Source organism: Elaeis guineensis, chromosome 8, assembly GCF_000442705.2.
Source record: "Elaeis guineensis isolate ETL-2024a chromosome 8, EG11, whole genome shotgun sequence".
NCBI lineage: Eukaryota > Viridiplantae > Streptophyta > Magnoliopsida > Arecales > Arecaceae > Elaeis > Elaeis guineensis.
The window spans coordinates 10,878,579-10,904,422 of record NC_026000.2 but is presented as its reverse complement, the minus strand read 5'-3'; the positions used below and the strand labels follow the sequence as shown (position 1 = coordinate 10,904,422).

The window sequence follows — 25,844 nt, the reverse complement described above, 5'->3', positions numbered from 1 at the left end:
GGAGCCTTTAATTTCTTCCACTGTTTGAAGTTGAAGTATGTTGAAGATCCTAGGACAGCAACAGCGGTCATGACCCTGTTTCTTACAAATACCACAGTGGTTCTTACTTCTTATTTGCCTATCATCCATCTCATTTCGTAGTCTTGTTGACTTTGGTCTACCTTTTTGTTTGGGTCTCAAATGATGATGATCAGGAATACATTTGAACATACGTGTATGCATCCAATAATCTTCATGTGGTAATGAATTAAAGTCACTACTTCAAACATTCATATATGCTGTAATTGTATATGCATCATCCACAAAATCACTAAAATGTACAGTAATTTTTTGACACACAGTTAAAATATGTGAACATGGATATTTGTACATGCTCCACTTTTCACAAAAATATTTTCTTTCAGCTAAAGTAACAGTATGAAAATTTTCTCCATCTCGTAATCCTGCCCTTGCTCTCCTCGTAAGCACTTTATATATATCTCTTTGAAGGTTGAATACTGTTACTCGGTGCTGGTTAGCTTTAACTTGATCTTCAGCAATCTTAATTGCAACATGAGGAGTAAAAAGATTATTTGGATTCTCCTTTACATATCTCAAGGCTTGGGCATGTCTCGTATTGAAGTATTTCACAAGACGATAAAATGTCATTTGAACACAAGTTGTAATTGGCATATTTCTAACTCCTTGTAAAATACTGTTAAAAACCTCCGACAAATTTGTAGTTAAGACACCATAGCGCAGGCCATCATCATGTGCCAACGTCCACTTCTCCTTTTCTATTTCAGACAACCAGCTTCAAACTTTTTCATTCACTGTTCTGATCCTACCCATGATAAAGTTGAACTTGCAAACTTGATGAGTGCTTCTTACTTGCCATACTGCTTTTTTCAGCTGTATATTTTTAAAATGAATGTTAAAATTACTGCAGATATGTTTTAAGCAGTATCGATGATAGACACGTGAATGAGTATTTTTTAAAATGAATATTTTTTATTTTTATTTTTATTTTTTTTGATATCGTTTATGTAAAAAAATATGGGATGGCGTGATTATGATAAGACGTCATTCAAAATGATGTTTTACGTTACATCAATCTAATAAATAAATTAAAAATTAAATTATTTAAATAAATAATTTTTGTTATATTAATTAAGAAGAAGACTAACATGCCGACGTCATTCTCTGTCTTGGTATATTATCGTACATACGTTGCAGGACCGTGAGGTCGTTAACTAAGATAATATAATATTTTGATTATTTTTTTCAAATAATCTTTAATGTAGAATTAGAATTTACTGCCCCATCAACGTCCTTCCTCTCGGCCCTCCCTCTTCTGCGCTGCCAAGTCTTCAAGTTCTTCGATCAAGCGGCTCAGCTCCCCATACGACGACCCACCCTCCTCCACCGCCGCTCTCGCCATCACCCCAAACTCCCTCGCCCTCCTCCTCGTCTCTCCCACATTTCCACCCATCACCCTCTCCACCACGCCCCTGACCCTCTCCCACTTCACCACCTCCTTCTCCTCCCCTGCCGTTCGCTGCCCCACCCCATCCAGAACCCGCACTGCGATCCCCAGCACCTCCACCAGCAGCCTCTCGTTGAAGAACTGCTCCCACTCGAGCGGCCACGCGCCCATCGGTACCCCCGCGCTCACCGCCTCCAGCGTCGAATTCCACCCGCAGTGCGTCACGAACCCTCCAACCGCCGGATGGTTCAATATCATCAATTGAGGCGCCCATCCTCTTATTATCAAACCCCTCTCCCTTATCCTCTCCTCCAACCCCTCCGGCATCCACTCCGTCTCGGCCTCGTCGCTTCTCACCACCCACACGAACGGGTGGCCCGACGCCTCCAACCCCAACGCCATCTCTCGGAGCTGCTCCGCTTTGAATACAAACTCGCTTCCCAAACAAACATATACGACCGTGCCGGGCGTCTTGGAATTGAGCCATTTCTTGATCAGCTCTCCTTGCTTACTATCAAGATCGTTCCCTGCTCCCCGGCTAGCTAAAGCCACCGGCCCGATGCACCACACTTTTGTGGCCCGGCATTTCTTCAAGCAATCAACGTACCGGGGCTCCAACTCGTAGAAGCTATTGTAAATGGTGCCATCGCTACTGTTTTCGGATTCTTTTATGGCGTTGAGTTCTGCCGGATACGCGAAGGCCAGGGGGAGCTCGGCCGGTGTCAGTTCGACGCGGTGCGGGAGGCCGGCCTCGACGATGAAGGCAGCGGCGTTGTCGCGGTCGTAGCGGTGGGCCCCGTGGGAGAGGACGGCGTCCCATACGGCGGTGGAGAAGAGGGAAGTGGGGCTGAAGACCAGCCTTGGGATGCCGAGAGAGCGGGCGAGGTCGGCGGTCCAGTCGCAGACGTAGTCGGAGATGAGACAGTCGGGGCGGTGGGTGCGGATGAGAGCGGCGAGGGGATCGTGGAGGAGGGCGGCGGCTTCGTTGATGGCGCCTTGGTGACGGGTGCGAGGGTGGGGGAGGGAGGCGGTGTTCTCGCAGCCCGGTGGGAGGCCGACCTCCGCGGAGGGGAAAGGGAGGAGGAGGATGTGGACGGGTTGGTGGGCGAGGGCGGGGTGGAGGAGAGGGGCGTTGGCGGGGGTGGTGACGAAGGTGGCGCGGATGCCGCGGCCCGCAAAGAGGGCAGCGATATGGGCAAGGGGAAGCATGTGGCCGGGAGCTGGGTAGGGGAAGAAGAAGACGTGGAGCTGATGACGAGCCTCGGAGGACATGGCTGAAGCCTGATGGTTTTGCTCGGGCTTTTTTGGGCCAGCGGTCGGTTCTTGGTGGGCGTGGGAGATGGAGGAGGAGATTCCAAGTTAAAGACTGGGGATCGCCCACACCATTGTCGTGACTCAAACCGCAAAACTCGACTTATTTTCGTGCGCACTGCGCACACGGACAGCACACTTTGGGAGATCAGGCGGTAAGCTGAACAAACCTCAGCCGAGTGAGGAAAGAAAAATAAAAAGAGATCGCCTGCGCCAAATTTATTTCATCAAGGCACGAAAAATATTTCCATATGCTCATCACTAATATTTTAATGACTGAAATCTCTAGGGACAAACTTTGTTTTGAAAGTTAGAATGTTCTTTGTATTTTTATGTACTTATATAATTTAAATCTAACCATCGTCTTGATTTTTTTACCTAATCATAATACCCAAGGGCCCGCTTTTGTTTCATTTTTCTATTATGGTTATTAATTTCAGGACTCATCCTGATGCTAGTAGCTGTATAACGGCAATAACCCAAAACATTAAACAGAAACCATATTTATATCACTTTGACAAGTTCTTGGAGGATTGGGAGCTTCAAATTCATGACTGCTATGCATACCAAAAACTCAAATCATATGGATATTACCTTTTCACTCATTGTAGCATCTGTGTAATTTATTATTGCTTAATTTTGTGCATTCATTTTGCTAATATATTTCTTTAGCTTCTTATTCATCTATAATGCACTCATTATAGCATCTATAAGGCACATATATCCATTGTTTCTTTAGTCTCTCACCCTCGTTATGGCATCCTCCTAAAGAGCGGATGGTGAGGGATGGGTGGTGGCCGGTGGGGTGCTTGTACTGGATCGAGGGGTGACTGATGGGAATGTAGGATGCCTATCTAGGAGGGAAGAGGCAGAAGGGGAGTGGGTAAGGAATGGGAGAATGCAGAATTTGCCTTTGGAGATGGGGAGGGTGGGCAGTTTGGATTTTACTAATCAGCAAGTGAGCCTAACCATTGGTTCAAAATGGATAAATTGAACTTCAAGTTCAGCTTTGTCCCAGCTAGGGTTTGTCCAAACTAGGCTTTGGGCCGATCCTAAGCCATGAAACAATCCAAAATTATAGACTAATGAGCCTAAAGCTTGACCTGACCTCAGTGGCCGTGGGCCATCTCAGGTCCCCATTTCAGTGTTAGGTATTATCAAAATACTTTTCAGACATGTTCCAAATACTTTGGAGGTTGTCCACTCATGGGGTAAGTTTGGATAGGTTCAGGATCTTGATCCGTGATCTAGAAAGGTAAGCAAAACCCCCTCTGGCCCTGTTCATAGTTGCATTAACTGAGGGCGCGCGTGCGAGAGAGAGAGAGAGAGATTGGAACAATAAAGTTCTAATAAACTAAGAAAAATTAATATTTTTCATATATAAAATAGTTCCATATGTAGTAATTATTCTTTGCCATGTCTTTGGCATATCTGTATCCCATTTTTGAAAATTTTCCATATCAACATGTCTGTATTATGTTGCATCCATATCCTGAAACCATTGCAATCATCGATGCCTCTACATGATATTGAAATAGAGTCCTTGGTTATATGCAATTATGCCCTTGTATTTGAGGGTATATATGTTTCATATGCACGCATTCTATTATGTATTGCTAATGTCTTGAGTTCTAGGATTTTCAAGTGCATATATTGGGCATTTTTTTTTACCACTCTCAAAACCACCCCCTCCTCTAGTGGATTTGCATTTTTAGCCTTTTTAAGTCCAAATTGAGCTTCTTAAGTATAGAAGATCAAGCATTAATTTCCTTCCATTTTCAAGCTCTTTAATCCTCCTGAAATAAAATTTCAGTTTATCTTGAGGGAAGACACTGTTTCAAGCCTCCAATGCTCCCTACAAGGGAGACAGAGAGAGTATTAAAGCCACTTGTGAAAGTGGTAATCAAAATCAGCTCTGCTCTTCAATAAGGAAACAACAAAAGTTAATCCATTTAGCCAATTGAAGAGATGAATCAGCGTAATACAGTAGCATAACATCACACTGATGGAATCAAGCTTAGGGATGGTATAGACAGCATCTGATATTAAATTACTTATATTTGAATATTAGTCTCCAGGCTGTAGGTATATATGTTAATTTTAATATCTAATTGTTGAAATTGAAACATTGCAAGTTGTTAATATCCATAGTTTGTTGTGTCTGGTTTCATCTATTACCATTTGGAACCACAAAACTCTAATGAGGTGAAAGCTTTGGATATGTCTGTAGAGGTGTATATATTAAGATAAATGAAATGCGATTTTCGAAAATCACATTACTATCAACTCTCTACAAATCCAGAAAATGAAATTTCTCAAATTAATCCCTGCATGGTTGCTGTCCTTACATTTTCTCTTCCATATTCTGAACTGCCTGATGGTATTTACAAGCTGATTCTAAAAATTGGAGATGCTCCTATGCTGGAAGTTATACCCAAGGAATAATTATGCCTTTGGATTGATTGCATGGATTGGAAATAATGTGCTAAATAGGCAGCATGTTTCTATATGCTGCAATTCTTAATGAAGCTAATCCTTGTTGAATTTATCTTATGCAGGAGATAAAGGTTCTTAAATACTGATGCTGGTACAAAACTGATATACTAGTGTATGGAACTATGTATTGACTTGTAAATCTTTTGAATATGAAAAAAAAAGAAAAAGAATTAAATGCCTATTTACATATATGCATACACAAGAGCAATCCATTAATCTTTATGCCTAACTTGTTATTTGATTGGTATTTTGCTGTTCGATCTGTGGTCAATATAGTCATATATTCTATTACCGGTCAAATTAACCTTTTTTGGTCACATAAGAGACATAAACACGTCGAAAAATGTCAATGTGCTTCCTGTTTTCCCTCTATTTGTCTGTAGATTGGTAACTACATATGATCAAGGAAAACACATCTGATTACCATACTGGATGCAGGTTGAGATTATTAGCAGAATCCAAAGCTACTCCGGGAGCTGCTGGGAAATGGTTAAATCTATTGCTTTCTCCCTCAAAAAAGAAATTGCATACTGTGAGCTTTTGTATACTGGACCATGTTCCCCCTCCTCTGTAGGGGATCCATTCAAGCACAAGCTTGAATTGTAGAACAGAAAAGGAAGTGTTTGATATGCTTGATTTTCCTTGGCTGGAACCTCATGACAGGAATCTGTGTGAGAACCCTGAACCTGCCGTATACATGTGTACAGCTATTACAATTCAAGAATGTTGATTTTCACCATCTTTTGATTATATGTACACCAGCTCGTGCAATAAGAATCATTGCATCTGCAAACTTTTATACCACAGATATGCAAACCTGGAAAGTTTGTTGGAAAAATTGCTTCATTACATGGTTCTCCAGTGAACAATTCTAGTTGGATTTCCAGTAGCCCTAGTTGTCCATGTTTGAGTGATGGTTAAACACCTTATGATGCCTATGTCATAGCGTCTGGAGACTGGTTGATGGTCAGCAAAGGATTAAGTAGCAGGAGGCTTACTTTCAGAGACAATGATTGGAAAAAAAAAAAAAAAGGGAAGTAAATTTACAAGTTAGCGTTTTTAGTAAAATAGTTGACTTATCTGATCATGTTTCAGAGGCATTCTGTCGCTGCTGAAACTTGCACATCTTGAGCAACTTCTTCTACATATGGTGGCCGGGGATCTCTTGGTTATTCCCTTCATGGTCATGGCTGATACCATTAGAGAAAAAGGACTTACAGGGGCACCTCATTCCGCATGTACTGGAGTCATCTGGGCTCAAAAGCAAATTGCAGGAGATAGTGACTCTTAAGTAAACCAAAATAATAGGTTTGACATCGACCATGTTCGCGCTGGGATATAGAGAAGATTTGCCATTTCCAGCTGAGAATGTAACATGAACTCCTGCGAGGCTTTCACTACAATGAATCAAATATTTAAGCTATATAGCATCCACTGTGGTGAATCAGATACGTAACTGGATTAGATGGTAAAGAGGCAGGTTCTAGGGAACGTTTTCCAGTTGTCCTGTTAGGCTTCGCTGATGGATGTGGTGTCATCTTGGTTGACGCATGCTGACTGGTGGTGGGCAAAGAATTATGAATCCTGATTGGCTATTGGAAACATGTTTGTTTTTAAAACTGTTGTTCTCTAGCTTTCCGGCCATTGATTTCTTCAGGGCTTCCCACTCAAATGAAACCAGTTGGATCATGCCCATCTTTGAACAGAAACCTTACCACCTTCCATGAACAGGACATGGGACAACAGGTGGAGTGTAAATATAATTAGGCAGATTCTTTCATCTGAGTGGTTTTGACCAGAGTTACCTGATTTGTACAATGCGAACCTAATTTGACTAGAGTGTGGTGCTCAAAAATAGATGAATAGGGAATTCCATATAAAAGGTTTTTAAGTATATGACGCACTAAAGTAAATCCAAAACTTTTTTTTTTTTTGATGCAAGAAAGTAAATCCAAACTTGTTAGTTCAAACTTCTATATGTAAATTCAGATAGTAGATCATATGAATAAATATGAATAAATTGACCAAAAAATGAACTTGAACCAAGCTAACTAGCTGATGCAGTGATGGTTTTGACAAATATTGCTCTTCCAAGAAGACCGCCAGCACATATTTTGGAATGTTCTTATCAGAGTTGATGTCATGTATTTTAGGAACATAGCTGGGAAATGACTGCAGAGCATAGAGGTGCACTCCTTTCCATCCATGAAGAGTGCCTGACTTCACAATAAAAACATTGCTCAAAAGATAGTTCCTCGTGTCAAATGCTTTCATTTCAGAGGGAAAGCTCTTGCACTCAGACATCAACTTGTTATCTTAACAAAATCTACTCAATTCTTCTCCTTTTTGGCCGCTGGAGCCAGAAAAGTGAGACATCAAAGATACAGCAATTCTTGAAAGCTTAGCTACAGCAATTCTTAAAAGCATATTTCATCAATCCATAAGGTCTACACCTGCCAAAATCACTTTATGGCATTGCAACAAAGGACAGAAACCATTATCACAAAATAACGTTTACTTCCTCCTGAAATTGCATGATGTTGTTGGCTGGAAAAACCGAGTAAGGACATCTGACTTTTGTTTATATTGTTTCAGACTCTCCATTTCAACATAATATGTCACAAATTTTGACCTGTCACAAGATATAAAAACCGTAGTATGATTTTATTTCAGCAAGAGAACCAGGAGTCTCCCCTCTAGGCTTTGGGTAGCTGCTCAGCAAAAGTTCCCTATGCGAACAGGATTCTGTTGCATGCTAAATAAGAACATCACTCTACAGTTCTGGACAAATACTATATAATCAATGAAAGTGCTAACATTTAATTCTATGGAAAAAAACACAGCATGCATGTTGAGCATGTATTTCTGCCAGTCAAGAGGGGGTGCTAAGAACCTGGCATGGACACAGGTTTGTCAACAGATTCCAAGAGATTTGTCCAAAGCACTGCCCACACGTGCGGCAGCAAAGGAAATTGACTACTAGGTCAGCGAATCATCTCTCATCCAAATGGATGTTGATCAATGAGGATTGTGAAGATACTCCAAAGTCAAAACTGAAAATTAGTTGAGTCAAAAGAAACTCCTGTCATCCCCACCTCCTAGCATCTCATCCCGATCAATAAAACGTTCAAGAAGCTCTTTATCCTGCATGACGATGCACTCTTCCTCCTTCCCGAACCAATCATAGCGACGTTTTGCAACATAGTCATAGATTGCATCTCTTAGTGGGGCAGGGATGATCAGCAAGGAGCTTAGCACTGAGTAAGGAAATGGCAAGTATGATGCTACTTTCAGCGCAGCTGCATCTCATCCAATGTAAAAGTCAGTTGTAGTTACATTAGGAAAAAAAAGCTGACAGAAAATAATAGCATAAATGTTATCTCATATTTGCTGCAAGAAACTTTTAATCTGCTGAACATCATATGAATAAATATAGGAGGTCCTTGGATGCCCGGCTGTCTGCCATGAAACCTCATACATAAGTAGGCAATAGTGCCTGAAGATCTTTCACTTCAAGGAGGGGAAGCAGTGGACACAAGTACCATAAAGCATCAAAGGAGAAACTGATTTCTCCTATCAGACAATTTCAAGGCACCACACAACACCAATTAAAAGAGTTGTGATATCCCTTAAATAGATGTGGTTGCAGACTCCAACTTAAGGCTTGAAAAAGTCAAGCTTTGTTTTGGTTTCAGCATTTTTAGCGCTTCTCCCAATTCCAAGTCAAAAGTGAGTCCACTGACTCTGATTAGCATTATTTTGGCAGTTTGCATGTGTCTGTATTTTAGATATTCTAGATCATTACCAAAAGCACAAGCCTTCAATTCGAAATGTCCATAGTTAATTTTCACTGGTTTTATGGAGGCCTTACCACAACCAAGTGCATGCCAGGCTGTCTGTGTGGGTGCCCTGTATCTGTTGGTGTGTGCATGTGACTCAAGTTTGCAAGGTTGTTGTGTCAATGGATGGAAATGAGAGGCGGTTAGAATTTGATATGAATATCTCATATATCCCAGAAGGAAGAGTAAAATGAATGTCATATTCAAAGAAATCAACCTTACTGATAAACGTACTAACATCATACCATCGGACATTCATGCTTATTTTATACCATTATATGATATTGGACCTCATAGTACTTGGGCAATTCATACAAAGTTCACATATGATCTTTATCAGAGAAATACATTAACTGGTCATTACCCTTAAAAGGTGGCCACCTGATATCAGGCCCACAGATGCTGCATGGTGTGCAGAGAAACACATTCCTTTAACATCTCTCTCTCTCTCTCTCTCACACACACACACACGCGCGCGCGTGCGCGCGCAATATCTAAGCACTTTTAGGCCCTATTTGTCTGTGGGATAAAGTGGCCTTACCTGGGGGGAAAAAAAATCTTTTTCAAGCTAATTCCACTTTACCACACCAAACACCACAAGTTCCCTAGATTCAAGGGCGTTCTCATTTGGGACTTTGAAAAAAAAAAAAAACTTTTTACTAACTTATCCCACTGAATTGGGAAAAAAAATGCTTCTAAAAGGGTAAAGTTGAGTTATCCTTCACCATTCCTCAACCATTTCCTCCTTTTCCATTTTTCTAGGATAACGGTATTCCACAACCAAACAGTGCCTTGACAAAATGCTATGTACCATAGCCAACACATAGGTCCAAAATTTGGGTTTGAGGTCAAATCATGTTAAGAATACCGGCTCACTATATATATAATGGCATCTATAGTGAAGTTTGAAATTATTATAACAATAAATAGATATTTCTGAATATGCTTTTAGCCATGTTCCTTAATTTCATTTGATGTTCCTAGGAATTATATGTGATTTGTTTTTTAATAAGTGCTTCAGCTTTGTTCTTTCACATGCACAAACTGATTTTTTTTTTTTTTTTACCATATGAATAAATAAAAACTTAAATTACAAGTACTATTTGATGGATCACACAAAGCCAAACGGAGTTTTTAGTAAATGTATGAATGGTTTTTCATTTTATTAAATGCATATGCATTCAAGGAAATATCAAAATCCTAGGGGACAGAAGATTAGCTTACTAGCACCCTTCCTAAGGTAGATTTTAAAAAAATAAATAAATAAATAAATCCAATGATGATTAATTTTGTTATTTCAATGATGTTGAATGTGCTAACCTGTGGAACCTTCATAATATGCTCCAGGCCCTTCAATGAATAGAAAACGTCGAAGTACATCTTCACGATCGACCCCACATAACCTCAAGTATGGTTCAGCAGCCTTGGACTGGAGACAGCAAAACTTAATTTTTTCATATTTGTCAACCTTGATCAACCACTTTACTCCTGCAGTACTGATATCAGGTTTGACTTTTTATGAAACAAAAAAAGTAAACAAATAGTTTAAAAGTTCAAACCCATAACTTAGGAAAAAAACACTTGGTAGAAATCTAGAATTTTTGAGACAGTTAAATGAAACGATGTAAGCAAAAAATAGCATGAGGCAAAACAGAAGTCTTGAAACCTCCTTTAAAGAGAAACATTTACATGTTTGAAGCATCATTTCCAGAAGGTTCCTACAGGTGATATTCAAGACGATGATCAAGATAATTTTGTCAGCACTTCTTTAGTCGAAGAATCATCATTGTGAAACACATACATGAACAGATTTGCCCATAGTATAAACTATCTGGTGTTCCTTATAGCAATCTTTGTAGTGCCTGATCTTTCATGACCAAGATCTTATGATGCAATCCCATGAACGTAAAACAATTCCCTTACCTTCATGTACATGTATACATGCCTGTATCTTTTTGAATCGAACCCATGAATGAGTATTTCAAGTTAAAACTTTTAACACCAGTGATTTAGAAATTGATCTGTAACCCTTTTTATATATCCAACTTTTGTGCCCCCGTACCACTTACTTCTCTAATTGATACATTTAACCTTGAATATCCATTTGATGGGTGGATTTCAGCATGATTAGCACAACAATAGTAGTCTTCCTAACTAAGAATCAGTTGCTCTTAAGATCATCGGTTATCTTGCTACAGACCAAGTTCCAATGTTAGATTTGCTAGTACCTCAATTCCGTTTTTGAATCATATCTTGATGAAAGAGGATGTGGAGCTGATCACCATAACAATAACAGATGCAGATCCTCAAGCCGAGGAATGCTTGTTCCTAAGCAAGAACTCCAAGGGAGTAAATTTCTATAAGCATGGAACATCGAATTATCAGCAAAATAATGGATGCTTATACTAATTTTTGAGCAGAATATGTCTTCAAGTAACTCTCATAATGGAGAAAATTGTAATATCAGGGGTAAGTTTGTTGATGCACCTAGAAATAATAAAAACGATCCATAACCCTCATGTAAAATGAGACATGATTGACAAGTAGAGAGTTTGAATACTAGATGATAAATTGTCAGGTACATAACAAATAATACTTTCAAGGCATTCTTTCTACAGAAACATTCACTTCTAAAATATGCACCAAGCAATGAAGGAAATCACACCAAATTACAGTGACCCACTCATTAGACAAGGTGCACGTCAAACAAAGTGGTAACAAATCAACCATAGAGAGATGATCGAAGAAATAGCGACTCACAAACAAACTGCAATTCTCAATCTGCCCTGGTATCTGAACCAACCAAACTATAACAAACTTGGTCCGACCAAGAAAGACAAAAAAACAGATAAATTTAATTAAGAAAATAGTTGAATGCAATTCGCCGGACGCGTATCAAGCATTTTGGTTTTTAGTATAAATTGCATTAGATAATCCCGGTTAATGACCATGAGAGAGAAATCCCAAACCACATGCATTGAGTAGAGCCTGGAATAGGGTTTTAATCCAGCAAGAACATCAAATACCAAAGAAAGAATCCTATCGACGAACAGATTTAGAGCAACACCCATATCATCCATAACGATTTTTATATCAAAAGACTTTTTTTTTCTTTTTTTTTTTTAAAAAGAGGCGACTTCGGAGATACAAATAGAGGCGCAACCTCGGTGGCAGAGATGGCAGACGCCATCGTAGATGACGACCCGCGGCTGGAGAAGGGTGGGGATCGAGGCGGCCTTGGGAGGAGGAGGAGGAGGAGGAGGAAGAGGCTCGCCGTAGACGCAGTCCTCGCCCGAAAACTCGGCGGAGGACGGAGAGGCAAAGCGGACGCCAGATATGGGAGGCGACGACAAGCGAGGATACGGCGCTCTTCTCGCTGCTGCTGTTGGTGTCCAGAGGCAACGCGTAAGGCCCCTTCGAATCATCTCCCTCCGAACATCTCACGGCTTCTCTTTGAAACAGAGAGACAGAGAATGCGTCCTCCGTTGGTTTCCAAGGTAAAGGTAATGGAAATGATTCGACCGACGCGCGTTGCCGCTTCCCTTTCGTCCCCGCAGGTTACGGTCACCCTCCGACTTGCTGCCGCTTTTATTTCCGCAGGGCGCTGCACGCGTGATGAGAGAGGAGCCACGGATGACGAGGACGAGCTAAAGCTGAGCCGACTCGAATATAGCCCGCGTAAGCTTAGCTTGGATGATCCAACTGATTGTCAGTTTATTACAAAATCTAATCAACTAATTCGAATTGCGTAATCTAGTTCCGATATTTAGTTTTACTTCTTAGTAGCGCGAAAAATGGCAAGTGAAAAATCACTACAAATCCTGTAAATTTTTTGAATATCAATTACATCGATTGATTATATATATATATATATATATATATATATATATATATATATATATATATATATTACAAACAAAAATTTGATTCGTCACATGAGATATTATCTGTTCTGACTCATTGATCTAACGATTTTGCCCTACGCCTCATGTGAGAAAAATTTTTTTCTCCTCCGATGTAGGACCATTGGTACCTTTCATATTATTAGAACCACAACAGAACCCCTTAGTCAAGGAGAACTCCGATGTGTACAGTCCCAAAAATCCCACAGTCAGTCGAGATGGACCTCAGTCCTAAAGAATCGAGGCGGATCTCGACCATTATCTGACACGCCATTATTGCGGACAAGAGCTCGACCTCACAACTGATGTGGGATTATTGGTGCCCTTCACATTATTAGAACCACAACAATATATATGTAGAAAGTATTTTCAGTGAGAGGAGTAGTTTAATGTGAGAGATGAGAGGACATAATAATAATCTTTAGATCCACATCAGTGGTTCGGATGAAAATGCGGTTATCCAAACTGTCCAAATACTTTCAAGATTTATCCATTTTTTTTAAAAAAAATTTAATGCATGCAAGCGCGGTACCTATCTAAATCGTTGATATGGATACATGGATTATTATTATTATTATTATGTCCTTTCACATTTCACATTAAGTCACTCTTCTCACTTGATATACTATATATATATATATATATATATATATATATATATATATATATATATATATAAAATAAATTTTATTTTTTTGTATAACTTTTAAAAAATATTATATTATTATTCATATATTTTAGAGTCAAGATTAATCTAGTAGTTATTTAAGCTTGAAATTTTAGTCGGAGGAGATAGACTATGGAATGGGAATGACTAAATGAGAATGAGTATTTTAATTTCAGCCATCTGAGCTATCTCTCAATCTCTCTCTATATATATTTATATATATATCAAATAAATCTTATTTTTTTATATATTTTTTAAAAAATATTATATTATTATTCATACATTTTAGAGTCCAGATTAACCTAGTAGTTATTTAAGCTTGAAATTTTAGTTGGAGGAGATAGACTTTGGAATGAGAATGCCTAAATGAGAATAAGTATTTTAATTTCAGTCGTTTGATTAGAGAAAATTTTATTTTTATTTTAATTTAAAAAAAAATTAATTCAGCAAACTCAATCCTTGCTCTCTTTTAATATTTTATTTTCTTTTTGATAACCAAACATATCAAAAAATAATTTTTTTATTTTTAATTATTTATAATTTTAATCTTATTATTATTATTATTATTATTATTATTATTATTATTATTATTATTATTATTATTATTATTATTATTATTATTATTATTTTGAGGAGCTCAATAAGTTCTCTATTGAGTAAGACAGGTAAAATATAATCCAATCCGCTAATCCGACTCATGTTCGATCTACCATAAATAAGTTTGAGTTTATACCACGTGAGTTTGGGTCGTAAATAATCAGCTCGTTTCATCTGTTTAATATTTGAATCAGTTTTGAATTTTAGATGTTTGATCCATTTAATCCATTTAATATTCAGATCGGATTGAGTCAAATAATCTATTTAACTCATTTAACTTGTTTAAACCTGTTTAATCGATTTCTGACCCATTTAATCTAGTCTGTTTAACTTGTTTAATCCGTTTATGATCTATTTAATCCGTTTCTGATCTATTTAATCTGATCTGTTTAATTTGTTTAATCTAATATAATTTATTTAATAAATGGATCAAATGGATCGGATCGGATTATCTGTTTAATAAACAGATTGGATTCAGATTTAAATTTTTAATCTATTTAATAAATAGATCGAATTTTTTTGATCCAATTTGTATGGATCCGATCCAATTGCCACCTCTATTATTGAGCCAACGTCTCCGGCCATCCTATTTTCTCAAATAAAGGTTTCTTTCTCATTCCAAAAATTAAAACATGATTTACATATTAAGATTGTGTCTAGCATGCAGCTTTTGAGATAGCTTTAATTTGTTTAAGCTATAGCATAGCAATATTAATATTTGATGAGGATAGCTTATGGTCCATAAGTTAGTTTTTATTGACAGCTCTTTCATCGAAGAATTCAAAATCAAAAATTAATTATATATTTTTTAATTTTAAATTTATCTCTTATTTTTTAGTTCAAAATCAATAACTAACTGTTCTTTTGTGTCATTTTGTACATAATAATTTATTTAATTTTTATCAAATATTTAGATAAATATAACTACAGTTACAGCTATAATTTAGCGTTCAGATCATGGCTATAGCTAAATACAGGTACGGCTACGGCAACGGCTACGGCTGCATGTCAAATACAGTCCAAAGCGAGCAACGGCGGAGTTAAGTTACCGGTGGCGCACGGGACGGTTAATCAGATGCCTACCGCAGCGGGACCAAACCCACTTCCCGACTCTCCCCGCCTGGTCCGGAAACCCCAAAACCGAAGGAGATGTTGGCGGGAGCTGCGTTATCCTCTCCCCGCCTCCCTCGCCTCCGCCCTTTCGTTGCTCTTCGGAGCGGCGAACCACTCCGAGCTCTAAATCCTTCTTCTCTCTCGCTAAATCCGCTGCCGGTTCCTAGGGTTTCTTGTTCTCTGGTGAATTTGGCGAGATCGAGCTCCGGCGCCCGGTCGAAAAGGGACGCGGAAGGTCTCTGGGAGGACCCAGATGATGGGTACGGAAGCGATTATGAAGAGATGGATCGAGAAGAGGAGGAACGAGGAGTTGAAGGAGAAGCGAAGCCTTCTTATGTTGATAATGACGCTATTCAATCTACGACCTCTGAATACGAGGAAGAGATTGTGAAAGGTTCTTTACCCTACTCTCTCTTCCTTCCTCGTCCAAATTTTGGCTGTGTTTTCCCAATCCATTGAAGAGTATTAGACTCGTATTTTTTTTTACAAAATGGAATCGGTTTTCAAAAGTATTTTAAGCTTTGGTTAGAAAAAATGATCTAATCTTGAACTGTTTCATGTTAGAATTAGTTGATGTGCTATAGTAGGTACGATGTCATTTGCATTGGGTTAGTTGTGCCTGTATTCGATTAAAACAAGTAGATATATTTCAAGCGTAACTGGATCCATTGGCGTCATATTTGCCGCCTTTTGAATTCTCGGGCTTTTATTGGGAAACTTTTCAACCATCAGTTATGCTCCATTGCGTTTCTATAGTGATATGCTTGCAGTAATCCTTGTGGAAAGTTTTCTCGTGTTTTTTTTTTTTTTTCCTCACTCTCTCTAGCTTACCGGCGGTTTTCTCATTTGGTTGTGCCAAATGATTTGTTTTTCAACATTTTTTTTTTTCCAAACTGGCTGTTGGGTGTTAATTTTACTGTCCTTGAAGACTTGTTTGAACTCCTTATCGCCCTATCAATATCTCCCACTCCATCTAGCAAAGAAAGGGAAGAAAGAGAGCAACAGGAGGAATCAACAAAAGTAGCACCACAAATATTGATAGCCTTTTTGGCATCGTTGTTGTTTTTGTGTTTTGTTTCAAATTAGTGGAACACCACATGTAGGCTGATGTTGTAGATAGCATTTGCACAAAACTTCTGCTATTCCTTGTTTTTCATTTTCACTCTTTTTTGAAAGCAACAAAACTTTGCTACCAAAAGCTCTAAAGTTTTTACAAACAATTTGAAAAACAAAAACAAAAGGATTTAATCCTACATGTTGCTCGGAGGAGTTTGTTTTTCTTCTGAGGTTTCTGAAAACAAAAGTAGATAACAAAAGCAATATCAAACAGGCCCTAAGTTTTTAGAAATACCAGAATCCACCTTAAGGATCATTTCTAGTACACTCGATGTCTTGGAATTGCAGGATGAGGTTCTTGGATCTGTTGGGTTCTTCATCATTCCTCCTCTTCACACCTTCCAAGTCACATGAAAGATTTTAGATGGATAAGCTAATTCACTGTCCAAACAGACCTTATGTGGGCTTCTTGTTTTGCTTAATGATAGTTTCTCTCTTTTAGGCTTTCATGTATGTTTTTCTCTTTTTCCCTTTTTTATTTGCCTATCCCTTTCTCTGTGTTTCTTAAACATATTTTATTATTTATACCACGCATGATGGCATAGAAGGAAGATGACATTAGTCATTTGTACTTTTTTTGAGTGTATACCCATTTATGGATTAGTCTCTAGTGCAGTTAGATGGCACTTTTATAGTTATGACAAGTTACTGATCTTACTTGGAGAACTGTGAGGCTGTTATTTACCACTCTGGCTTTACCCTTTCCATGGTAGGCTACTCATATATTTCCTACTTCTTGCAGAAGTTGAAATGCTGTTAGAACCAGAAGAAAAGGCTATTTTGCAAGAGAATGAAGTTCCTGATCTCAGGAAAATATCGACTGTTAAGTTTTTTCCCAACCAAGTGCCTTTTATTCTTAAAATATATGGAAATACATAAATAAAACAGTATTCTAGTGGTCTCATATGTAACAGCTGTCTTCTTTCTTAATATTGTTGCATAAACTAGCATTTGTCATGAATTTTTTTTCCTGAAGATAACGTTATACAGCTCATCAGTGTTTTCCTTGTTAGGATAATATCAACTGTTTGACTTCTTACTTGTATAATCTAATACAGATTAAGTGGAACCCATTTCATAATCTGGCATTGTCAGGGCAAATACCTTTCATGGATAAACTACTTGAGCTTGGTATTGATATTGATTCTGTTGACAAGGTAGGCATCAAATTCCTTAAATGAACTGTCTAAAAAATTAAAATGTAATATATCTCATCTATAACAATGGAGCTTGAGTAGGTTTGGTGGCACAGGATGGTTTTACTGCTCTTCATAAGGCAGTGATTGGTAAAAAGGAGGCTGTTATTAGCCATCTTCTGCGGAAAGGTGCAAATCCTCATATCAGGGATAGGGTAAGAAAAGGTTTCTACTTCTAACTCCACATGCTATTGTTCTCAGTGAAATTTAAATTGCTGAGTTTGTCATCCTTGTGATAGGATGGTGCCACGCCATTGCATTATGCAGTTCAAGTTGGTGCAATGCAAACTGTGAAGTTACTTATCAAATATAAAGTTGATGTAAATGTTGCAGATAATGTGTGTCATATGAATTGGCATCATTTCTTCTTCTACTGGTATGGAGCACAGGTTTTTACTTTTTATTTGCAATCACTATACAGGATGGATGGACACCACTGCATGTTGCCATACAAAGTAGATCTAGAGATATTGCAAAAGTACTGCTAGTAAATGGTGCTGATAAGACAAGAAGAAATAAGGTAACTATTGAAAAGCTTAGATTCTGTTACTGATCCTAGCATTAAAATGCTTTTGTAAGTTCTTTAGTTGTCCAGACTATGAATTAACGTACATAATACTAAAACATCACCATGAGCGGCCTATTTTTCAGTTGTAGTAGTAGCTTATTTTTCAGTTGTAATAGTAGCCCAGGTTTCTGAAGCATGAGCATCTTGCTTCCTGTTGCTTCACACAGCTTGTGTGTCTTTGGTTTCTAACACAAACAAAAGGCTGTCCATGGCCAAAAGCAATTTGTCTGTCTGCTTGGTTTAGTTTTGGAATTGTTAGTTGCAATTTTCCAGCTCTCAGGTGAACAAGTTCAGGTTCATGCTTAAATGTTTCTACATTTCTTGCTTGACATAGTTTCATACACCTTTCTGCTTGAAACAACTCTTTGTTTCATATAACAGAAGGTGCATTACATAATCAGTGTTCATGAATATCAATTATCAATCTGAAGCCATAATGAGATGAGAAACTTTGTGCCAATAATTTAGGAGCCTCTAGAAGATATTTTTACAGGATAAATCATATAATATAAGCTTTTGTACAATTAATTTTGTTGTAACTCAGAGCCCTGCTCTGCCAAGTTCTGAGTCTGACTACAATCTAGACGAAGCAATGGCTTGAATTCTCAATTTACCGTCACAGAAGCACAAAATTGTCAGTTGAAACATTAAGTAATTATACAATGACCATTTTTCAAACAAGGCAAAGCTGAATCTTATCCAAATTTATTTATTTGTTAACTTCTGCGACACATAACCTTGAAGCGAAACCAAGATATACTTCATTCAATCATCTTGTAATATACAAACTAGTTCATTATACACACATTTTACATCCTTTACTGTAGATACATTACAATACTCTCTCTTTACTCCTGGTATGATTTTAATCTATCACACACCTTACCTTGTAATCAACCCTAATATGATATTAAGTCTTTTTCTGAATGAGGCTTTGATGTGAACACCCAAAATACTTCTAACTTCTAGTAAGCTAAACTAACAAGTCCTTCACTCTGAAATATGATAAACATGCGGGGGAGCTGCACGGCTCGGTGTGTGGCCAAATATAGTGAACAATATAGTATCAGAAAAATAGAACAATTGAAGCATTAAGAATTCATACCTATTAAAACTCAATTTGTCCATAATATCTTACATAAGAGGTATCAAATAACTACATTTACTAATGGAGCTTTGTTTTGATACACTTGAATATTTTTGAACTATTAGTATCATTAAAATTCATGACTTTTTATGATTTTTGAAAACACTTGTTTGGGGAATTCTGCGGTACACTTAGAAACACTTTAATGCGTGAGGATAGTTGAAAATACTTGAATATGATGAAAACTTTAAAACATTTATTCCAATCATTTCAATACTAACTTGTGAGTGACCAACTATGACACTTGTTGGTCATGGGTTCACTAAAATTCACTTTCATATCTAGTGGTCAAGAATTCACTGATCATTAGGCCCATTAGCTATGGGTTCACCGAGACCAGCTACTACCCAGTGGTCAAGAGAGTTCACTGATGCCAATTATAATATGGTTATTGATAACCAGTTATTATATCAACTAGTTGGGGGTTCACTGAAACCAACTATTATACCCGTTGATTAGGGGTTGACCAACTGACCAGAAGTTTACTTGAATTCATAGAATACGAGATTTTCAATATTAAGAAACATCATAAGAAAATATTTCTGATAACAAAATATAATTTCATAACATACTTTATGGATACCATGTCAGATCTAATCAATGCTATGTAGCTGGAGGACAATATATACAAGTATTGCTAAACATTCAAACACATTTTCAAAGTTCACTTGCTGCAAATCATTAGGGAAAAATTAGAAAATCATGTAAACTTTTGTCATTTGCATATCCATATACAATGTAAGAATTTTCATGCAACCAAACACATTGCTGAAGTTAGAATCTATAAGCTACCTCAACTTAATTGGAAATAAGAATTCTAGACATTTTACGAAGTATGTTCTAGAGCTTCACCCTGCAGCTCCTTATTTTCCTCTAACTTGCTGCTATTCTCTATTGTATTTCTTTTCTTCACTAGTTGCTTTCTATAGATGGCTGGGATCTCTAGAGTTGCAAAATAGTAGAAAAAGAGCAGCACCCTCCTATTTATAGATGGCTTCTAAGCATGAGGTGTCTAGCCATTCCAGTTCAGTACCGAGCTGCCAAGTCCAGGTTTAGCTTGGTGGCCGAATTTCTAGCATGGGGTGCAACAAGCATGCTTTGGCAGCTTAAAGGGAATTAGCATGAGATGGCTGTTCCTAAGAATGATGAGGTGGCACCGTGGCAGTTCAAGCGTCAGGTGGTACAAACAGGAGGTGGTACTCTAATGATAAGGCAGCTCACTAAAGAAACCAGGAGGTGGCAGCCAATAGATAAGCATAAGGTGGTCATCATAATGCAGTGGCATTAAGCACAGGGTGGTCATTACTCTACTGGCAATTTAATCCGTGGACCTTTCAAATTCATGCCTAGGATCTTATCAATCATTAAATTCTATTATTCACTACGAAAATTTCCATACAAAGGATTCATTTTCGTGATGACTCCATTTAAACATATCAATACTTAATATTAGTGTTACACGTAGCTCCCATATATAAATGATTACATAGTAGGCATTAATATATTTGGGTATTATAAATATGTTCCAAAAACAAATTTGTTAATATGTATAGTATTCTTTCATGATATAATTTTTTATAGGTGTACTTTGCTGTTTTGATGCTTGCCTGACATCTTGTATGGTCCTTGCGGTATCATCAAAATTATGTGCTGCACTTTTGGTGATTGATCTCCCTAGGTATCTAGGAACGGACAGAGTTATTCCTTCCATGGACCATGTCAGCTCTGTAATTTTGCTAGAACCTGGGTCTCCCTGCCACTAGTCTTCCATTTTTCCCCCTTATTTTTGTTTTAAAGCTGCCATTTTAAACTTTATAGGATCAAATTATGTATCATATGGATAGCCTAAAACCAGCACTCTTCATTATTATCTGCTGTATATTTGTTAATTTTTATGCAAGTGCCTGGTAAGAGGCGGCATTAGTGCTTCAAAAGCTACTGAATGGTATGAGAATTGGCTGTTACATAGCAGTCAGGGTTGATCAAGCCTAAATCCTTGTTCCAAGTGTCTAAACCATAAGAGCTCGATGACAGCTCTATTCATGCGTCAGGTGACATTTTTTCAGTATTCTGGTAAAAACTGTTTGGTTCTATGTATCTACATTGTAAGCATCCAATACTAGACAAGGCAGGTGCATGATTTCTCTACTTCATCTCAGAAATCTGTGGTTTAGTTTGTTAAATAAGTTGTCCTTTCTTATCTGATACTCTTCTGAAAGCTAATGATTTTTTTATAAAGTGGGGACAGATATTTAATGGCATCAAAATTTTGTATCAGACAAGCAGCTGGCTGTTTGTTTACCATGTGAGACTTTGTTTGTGTATGTTGTAGGATGGGAAAACTCCTTTGGATCTAAGCTTATGTTATGGGAGAGATTTCAAGTCGTATGAGCTTGCTAAGCTACTCAAACTTGTTCCAGCAAATAGAGATCCTTGAAACGCCCTGCTTATCCAGTAAATGGAGCTCGCTGAAACTTTGCATAGTTGTGGGAATTGCTTTTCTATGAAGAGAGGGTCAACGAGCAGCATGGCATTTCATAAACTCATGGAAATGTTGATCACCATACATGTAAGTCCAATAATAGTGGTCAAAATCTGATCATTCTGCCGAAAATTTCTATTGACTGTAATTAAATAGCTGAGTGAGTGGGAAGGCATTTTTGATTTGGGCGCTAATTGACATCTCTGCTGAATGGGTTAGTGAACACAATTTTGATTAAAGGTGATCTGGAGTTCAAGCAGGTGGGAAGAAGGAATGTTCAACGGGCATGTGCAGATGTTTAGAGCATTTTGAAATAACTCGACAACCTCCATGGAAAACTCTTATGGAGTTGGGAAAGAAAAAAAGTGTAGGCCATGATTGTGTGGCATGCTCAAGGGCAATACTTTTTGCATCTAAAGCACAACCAACTCAATTTGAGAATTGTTTCAGCAATTATTGGATTAACATTATCTTAGCACATGAGAAACCATATTGAGGCCTGAACAGTGAACTTGTGGTACGCTTGTGGTAGGAGAAAAAGTGGTCATGCATCAATTTTTGGTTAAGATCTCTGTCATGTATCCATTGGAAACAAATTATAAGCCTGATGTAATGACTTCAGAAGTAACTGCAATATGCACAATGATTTTAGATGAGAGTGATTCCATAAGATTGGGTGTTATGTTGTTCCTAAAACAATTCAGCCATTTAGTCATGATAGTCTTGAGTTATAAATAATCTGATTCATGCTCGTTACTGGACCTGCTTTGGCCAATCTGATCCTACTTGACCAATTCCGATGAGCAAGTTCTCAAACCTTCTTTAGGTAAAACAAAATTTTCCAGTTAAAAAGAGAAATAATGCTCCATTACCAGGAAAAAAAGGAAATCCTCAAGTCAATTTCAAGATAATTTGTGAATGGAATTTTTTACTCGAATCAATCACCAAAAAACATGGAATGCATCGTTACCACTGAAGCTGCAACAACAAATGCTTGTAGCCTTACCTGTTGGTCAAACCTCCCTAACCAGAAAGACAGACTTGAAAATATAAAATAAATCAAGCCAACAACTGTATGGAAAAATATGTTGCTCCACAGATGTTAATCACCTGCAGTCTCCATGTGATGCTTGACTGCTCTATCGTCCGCTGATCTCAGTCAAGCTGGGAAGCTGGAAACCTGTAACATATACCAAATAGCACAGAATGCAACAAATTTACGATATGTACAACCCCCAAATGGAAATAAATAATACTCGACAAGGTTATAAACATACAGAACTAAACTTTTTCCTTCGGCAAGCGTCCTATGACAGTTTGAAGACATGTATACTCCATGGGAATGCCATGACAAAGACTGGATTCACTTACAACTCCATATGCATGGCAATTATATATCTCTATCCATTTACCACGGCTGCATTCATTTACCAGAGCCCATAATAAACTATACCATCAAAAAATAACCGCATCTGGCAACACCACTAGATATCAATCTATATCAATATTTGAAATATAAATCGCATGAGAAGTTCTCTAGTTCATCATAATCCGGTGAGAACCTGGTGACTGAGTCATTTAAATCAGTTCAATTAGCAGCTTAAAATATACATGCAAAATAAACTCAAAGACTGCAACAATGTATGATAAACAAAACACTGAAGATCACCAGCTGCCAAAAAGAAAAAAGGCAAGCTTTCAGCACAAAAAAAGCGAAGCTGGACTACAAGCATCAAAACCTATCATACAACGCAACAATCCAGCATATCTTTTGATACAATCACCAAAAGATTTTTTCCATCTTGGTAAATAGACACTTAATGGTGGAAATAATGATGTTGTGAAAATCATTTAAAAAATTTGGAGTGAAACAGCTGGATGGTTCTCTTTTGCCGCCAATACACAACCGCGTTGAGCTCCATCCTTATTGTAGTAGAAATTAGTGCATCTAGCTTACCATTACAAGATATGATGTTAATCATATAAGAAATTTTTTGGCCTCCGAATTTGTTGATATGGTTTAGATTTGTTGGCTAATGATTGCTACCAAATAGAGCAATTGATCAAACTATTGACTTGATCCGTCGGTCAATCTGCTGCTCTAAGCAGTCAATTGAGATGATGATTTTAGAAGTCGGTTTCGGATCAGATCGCCCGAGCAGTTGCAATGAGCCATGTATCTTTGACCCAGATACAGGGAAGTTAAAGTTAAAAGAACAGTCATAGTTCTGCATATTTATGATATATAGCTCATTTCATATTTTAAGCGGCCACGGTAAGGATCCGTTTAGTTGAGGTACGTTAAATTAGGGAATAATTTGATAATTTTTAAAAAATATTTATTTAAAAAAATAATTATGAAGGAAAATAATTTTTATCACATTTGATTGCTGAAAAATTATTTTAAAAAATGATACTGAAAAAAAAATACTGCATTTGATTAGAGATAATTTTATATATAAATATGATCAAATTTATAAATATATCCATCAATATAAAATAAAATTTTAATATCAAAATAGCATCATCTTCAATTATTTTTTATATAATAACTATAATCGTATAGCCCCTTACATAATATTATATGTATCTTAATTTTTTTTATAAAAATTTTTTATTGAATAAATTTAGAAAGATATCAAAATAATATGTACTCTATTTTCTTAGCTTTATCCTTTTTGATATTTTCATTATCATCAATATCTCATTCAACATAAATGATCTGTTGAGGATATTTTTATCAAGTATAAATTATCACCATTCGTGAATTTATCAAAATCAATTTCTCCTGATATTTATTTTACCTTCTTTCTTTAAAAAATAAATATAAGATCCATCAACTTTTTTACTATTTCTTTTTATTTTTCATATCAAATATAATAATTTGATATGAAATTTATTTTTTTATATTGAATTAATTTTAATAAAATGAACCCTAAGATCATATGATTACTGTTTGGGTATAAATGTATGTTGTATACAGTTAAATCTTGCGATATTGTGTGGACCGCTCATCCAATCCTCTCAGGCTGGATGTTGGCGGCACCACATACTACTGAGCTATCCGTGATCCAACCAACCTCTTGTCCGTTGCAACAATGCTCCTATACAGCGCTGTTTCCTTGTTTGTATTTCACTGTACCAAACGCTACCTCCTCGCCTCTTTGACATCGCCCGACGTATCCCTGTACCATGCCAAGAAACATTTTGCGAACGTCCCTCCCTGCGCCGGTCCCCTCCTAACGCCCCCAGCGTCATCGTTAAGAGCCGAGAAGGACGTGGCAAACTTTTTTTTTTACCTCGATTCATGACAACGAGAACGGATACTTACCATTCTCCCAATTCCCAAGTCCCACCAGACCCGACACTGGCTTTTAAACCACACCAAACCCCCTGCATCTCTGAAAAAAATTACTGCAACCCTCACAGAAAGACTCCTCCACCTGCCAGTCTGACTGAGGGTTAAAAACCGGAGTTCAAAAAATCCTGGCTGGCCTCCAGCTGTTGGCGGCATCTTCCACAACCCAGATCTCACTGCGGTAAATGCCCACATCTCAAAGTTACCGCAAGTCCTGTCGCCCTCCCTGGTCCAAACACATCTTTATGGTTGGACCTTTTGTCACTTCCCTCTCCTCCGTCGCTAAAAAAACTTAATCTTTGATCAGGACCACCGGCGTTGCGGGAAGATAACAAATAGATCACTAGATGCTGCAAGATGGGAGGAGACGAACAGTCCAAAATTTGGCAGGGGAATACCATATTCCGGTGGACCACGGTTCGAATGGATCCGTTCGCTAGACATTCGATCCCCTTGATGGACGAACGTGATTGCGATTTTTCGCTACAAACATGGCGTGTCGGGTTTCGAGCTTGGGCCCCACGAGCACAGTCGTGTCAGCATTGACCGGGTCAATGTCGGGTTTGGACTGTTATATCTCGGCCACT

At 37.8% G+C, this 25,844-nt stretch overlaps 3 protein-coding genes across 8 annotated transcripts; 1 reads left to right on the top strand and 2 right to left on the bottom strand.

Annotated features, from left to right (window-relative positions):
- Positions 1–1,072: 1,072 nt before the first annotated feature.
- Positions 1,073–3,008, bottom strand: LOC105050297 (probable UDP-glucosyl transferase 73B6). Its single transcript, XM_010930256.4, has one exon. It carries the CDS (start codon positions 2,735–2,737, stop codon positions 1,304–1,306), a length of 1,434 nt encoding a protein of 477 aa, XP_010928558.1. The 5' UTR covers positions 2,738–3,008; the 3' UTR covers positions 1,073–1,303.
- Positions 3,009–7,915: 4,907 nt separating this feature from the next.
- LOC105050298 (uncharacterized) lies at positions 7,916–12,695 on the bottom strand. The gene is made up of 3 exons (XM_010930257.3): positions 12,275–12,695; positions 10,432–10,599; positions 7,916–8,571 (listed from the first exon to the last, which is right to left on the bottom strand). The coding sequence occupies exons 1-3, from the start codon at positions 12,534–12,536 to the stop codon at positions 8,342–8,344; spliced, it is 660 nt and encodes a 219-aa protein (XP_010928559.1). The 5' UTR covers positions 12,537–12,695; the 3' UTR covers positions 7,916–8,341.
- A 2,649-nt stretch (positions 12,696–15,344) lies between these two features.
- LOC105050299 (ankyrin repeat domain-containing protein EMB506, chloroplastic) lies at positions 15,345–22,569 on the top strand. 6 transcript variants are annotated; one of them, XR_012143413.1, is made up of 8 exons: positions 15,347–15,784; positions 17,249–17,328; positions 17,565–17,663; positions 17,759–17,857; positions 17,942–18,040; positions 18,124–18,222; positions 21,750–21,986; positions 22,160–22,569. XR_012143413.1 is itself a non-coding variant. In XM_019852100.3 (7 exons), the coding sequence occupies exons 1-7, from the start codon at positions 15,427–15,429 to the stop codon at positions 21,852–21,854; spliced, it is 921 nt and encodes a 306-aa protein (XP_019707659.1). In that variant the 5' UTR covers positions 15,345–15,426; the 3' UTR covers positions 21,855–22,569. The 6 variants fall into 6 exon arrangements, 3 of the variants coding, with proteins under 3 accessions (XP_019707659.1, XP_019707660.1, XP_010928560.1); XR_833013.4 differs by having other exon boundaries at positions 22,140–22,569; XR_833012.4 differs by having other exon boundaries at positions 22,119–22,569.
- Positions 22,570–25,844: the final 3,275 nt, after the last annotated feature.

Coding starts and splice junctions, on each gene's coding strand:
- LOC105050297 (XM_010930256.4), bottom strand. CDS start 2,737: ATGTCCTCCGAGGCTCGTCATCAGCTCCACGTCTTCTTCTTCCCCTAC.
- LOC105050298 (XM_010930257.3), bottom strand. CDS start 12,536: ATGATTCGAAGGGGCCTTACGCGTTGCCTCTGGACACCAACAGCAGCA. Junction 10,600..12,274: donor CTGCCATCTCTGCCACCGAG/GTTGCGCCTCTA, acceptor TCAGTACTGCAG/GAGTAAAGTGGTTGATCAAG. Junction 8,572..10,431: donor ATATTATGAAGGTTCCACAG/GTTAGCACATTC, acceptor GATGAGATGCAG/CTGCGCTGAAAGTAGCATCA.
- LOC105050299 (XM_010930258.4), top strand. CDS start 15,427: ATGTTGGCGGGAGCTGCGTTATCCTCTCCCCGCCTCCCTCGCCTCCGC. Junction 17,664..17,758: donor ATATTGATTCTGTTGACAAG/GTAGGCATCAAA, acceptor TTGGTGGCACAG/GATGGTTTTACTGCTCTTCA. Junction 18,041..18,123: donor ATGTAAATGTTGCAGATAAT/GTGTGTCATATG, acceptor ATCACTATACAG/GATGGATGGACACCACTGCA.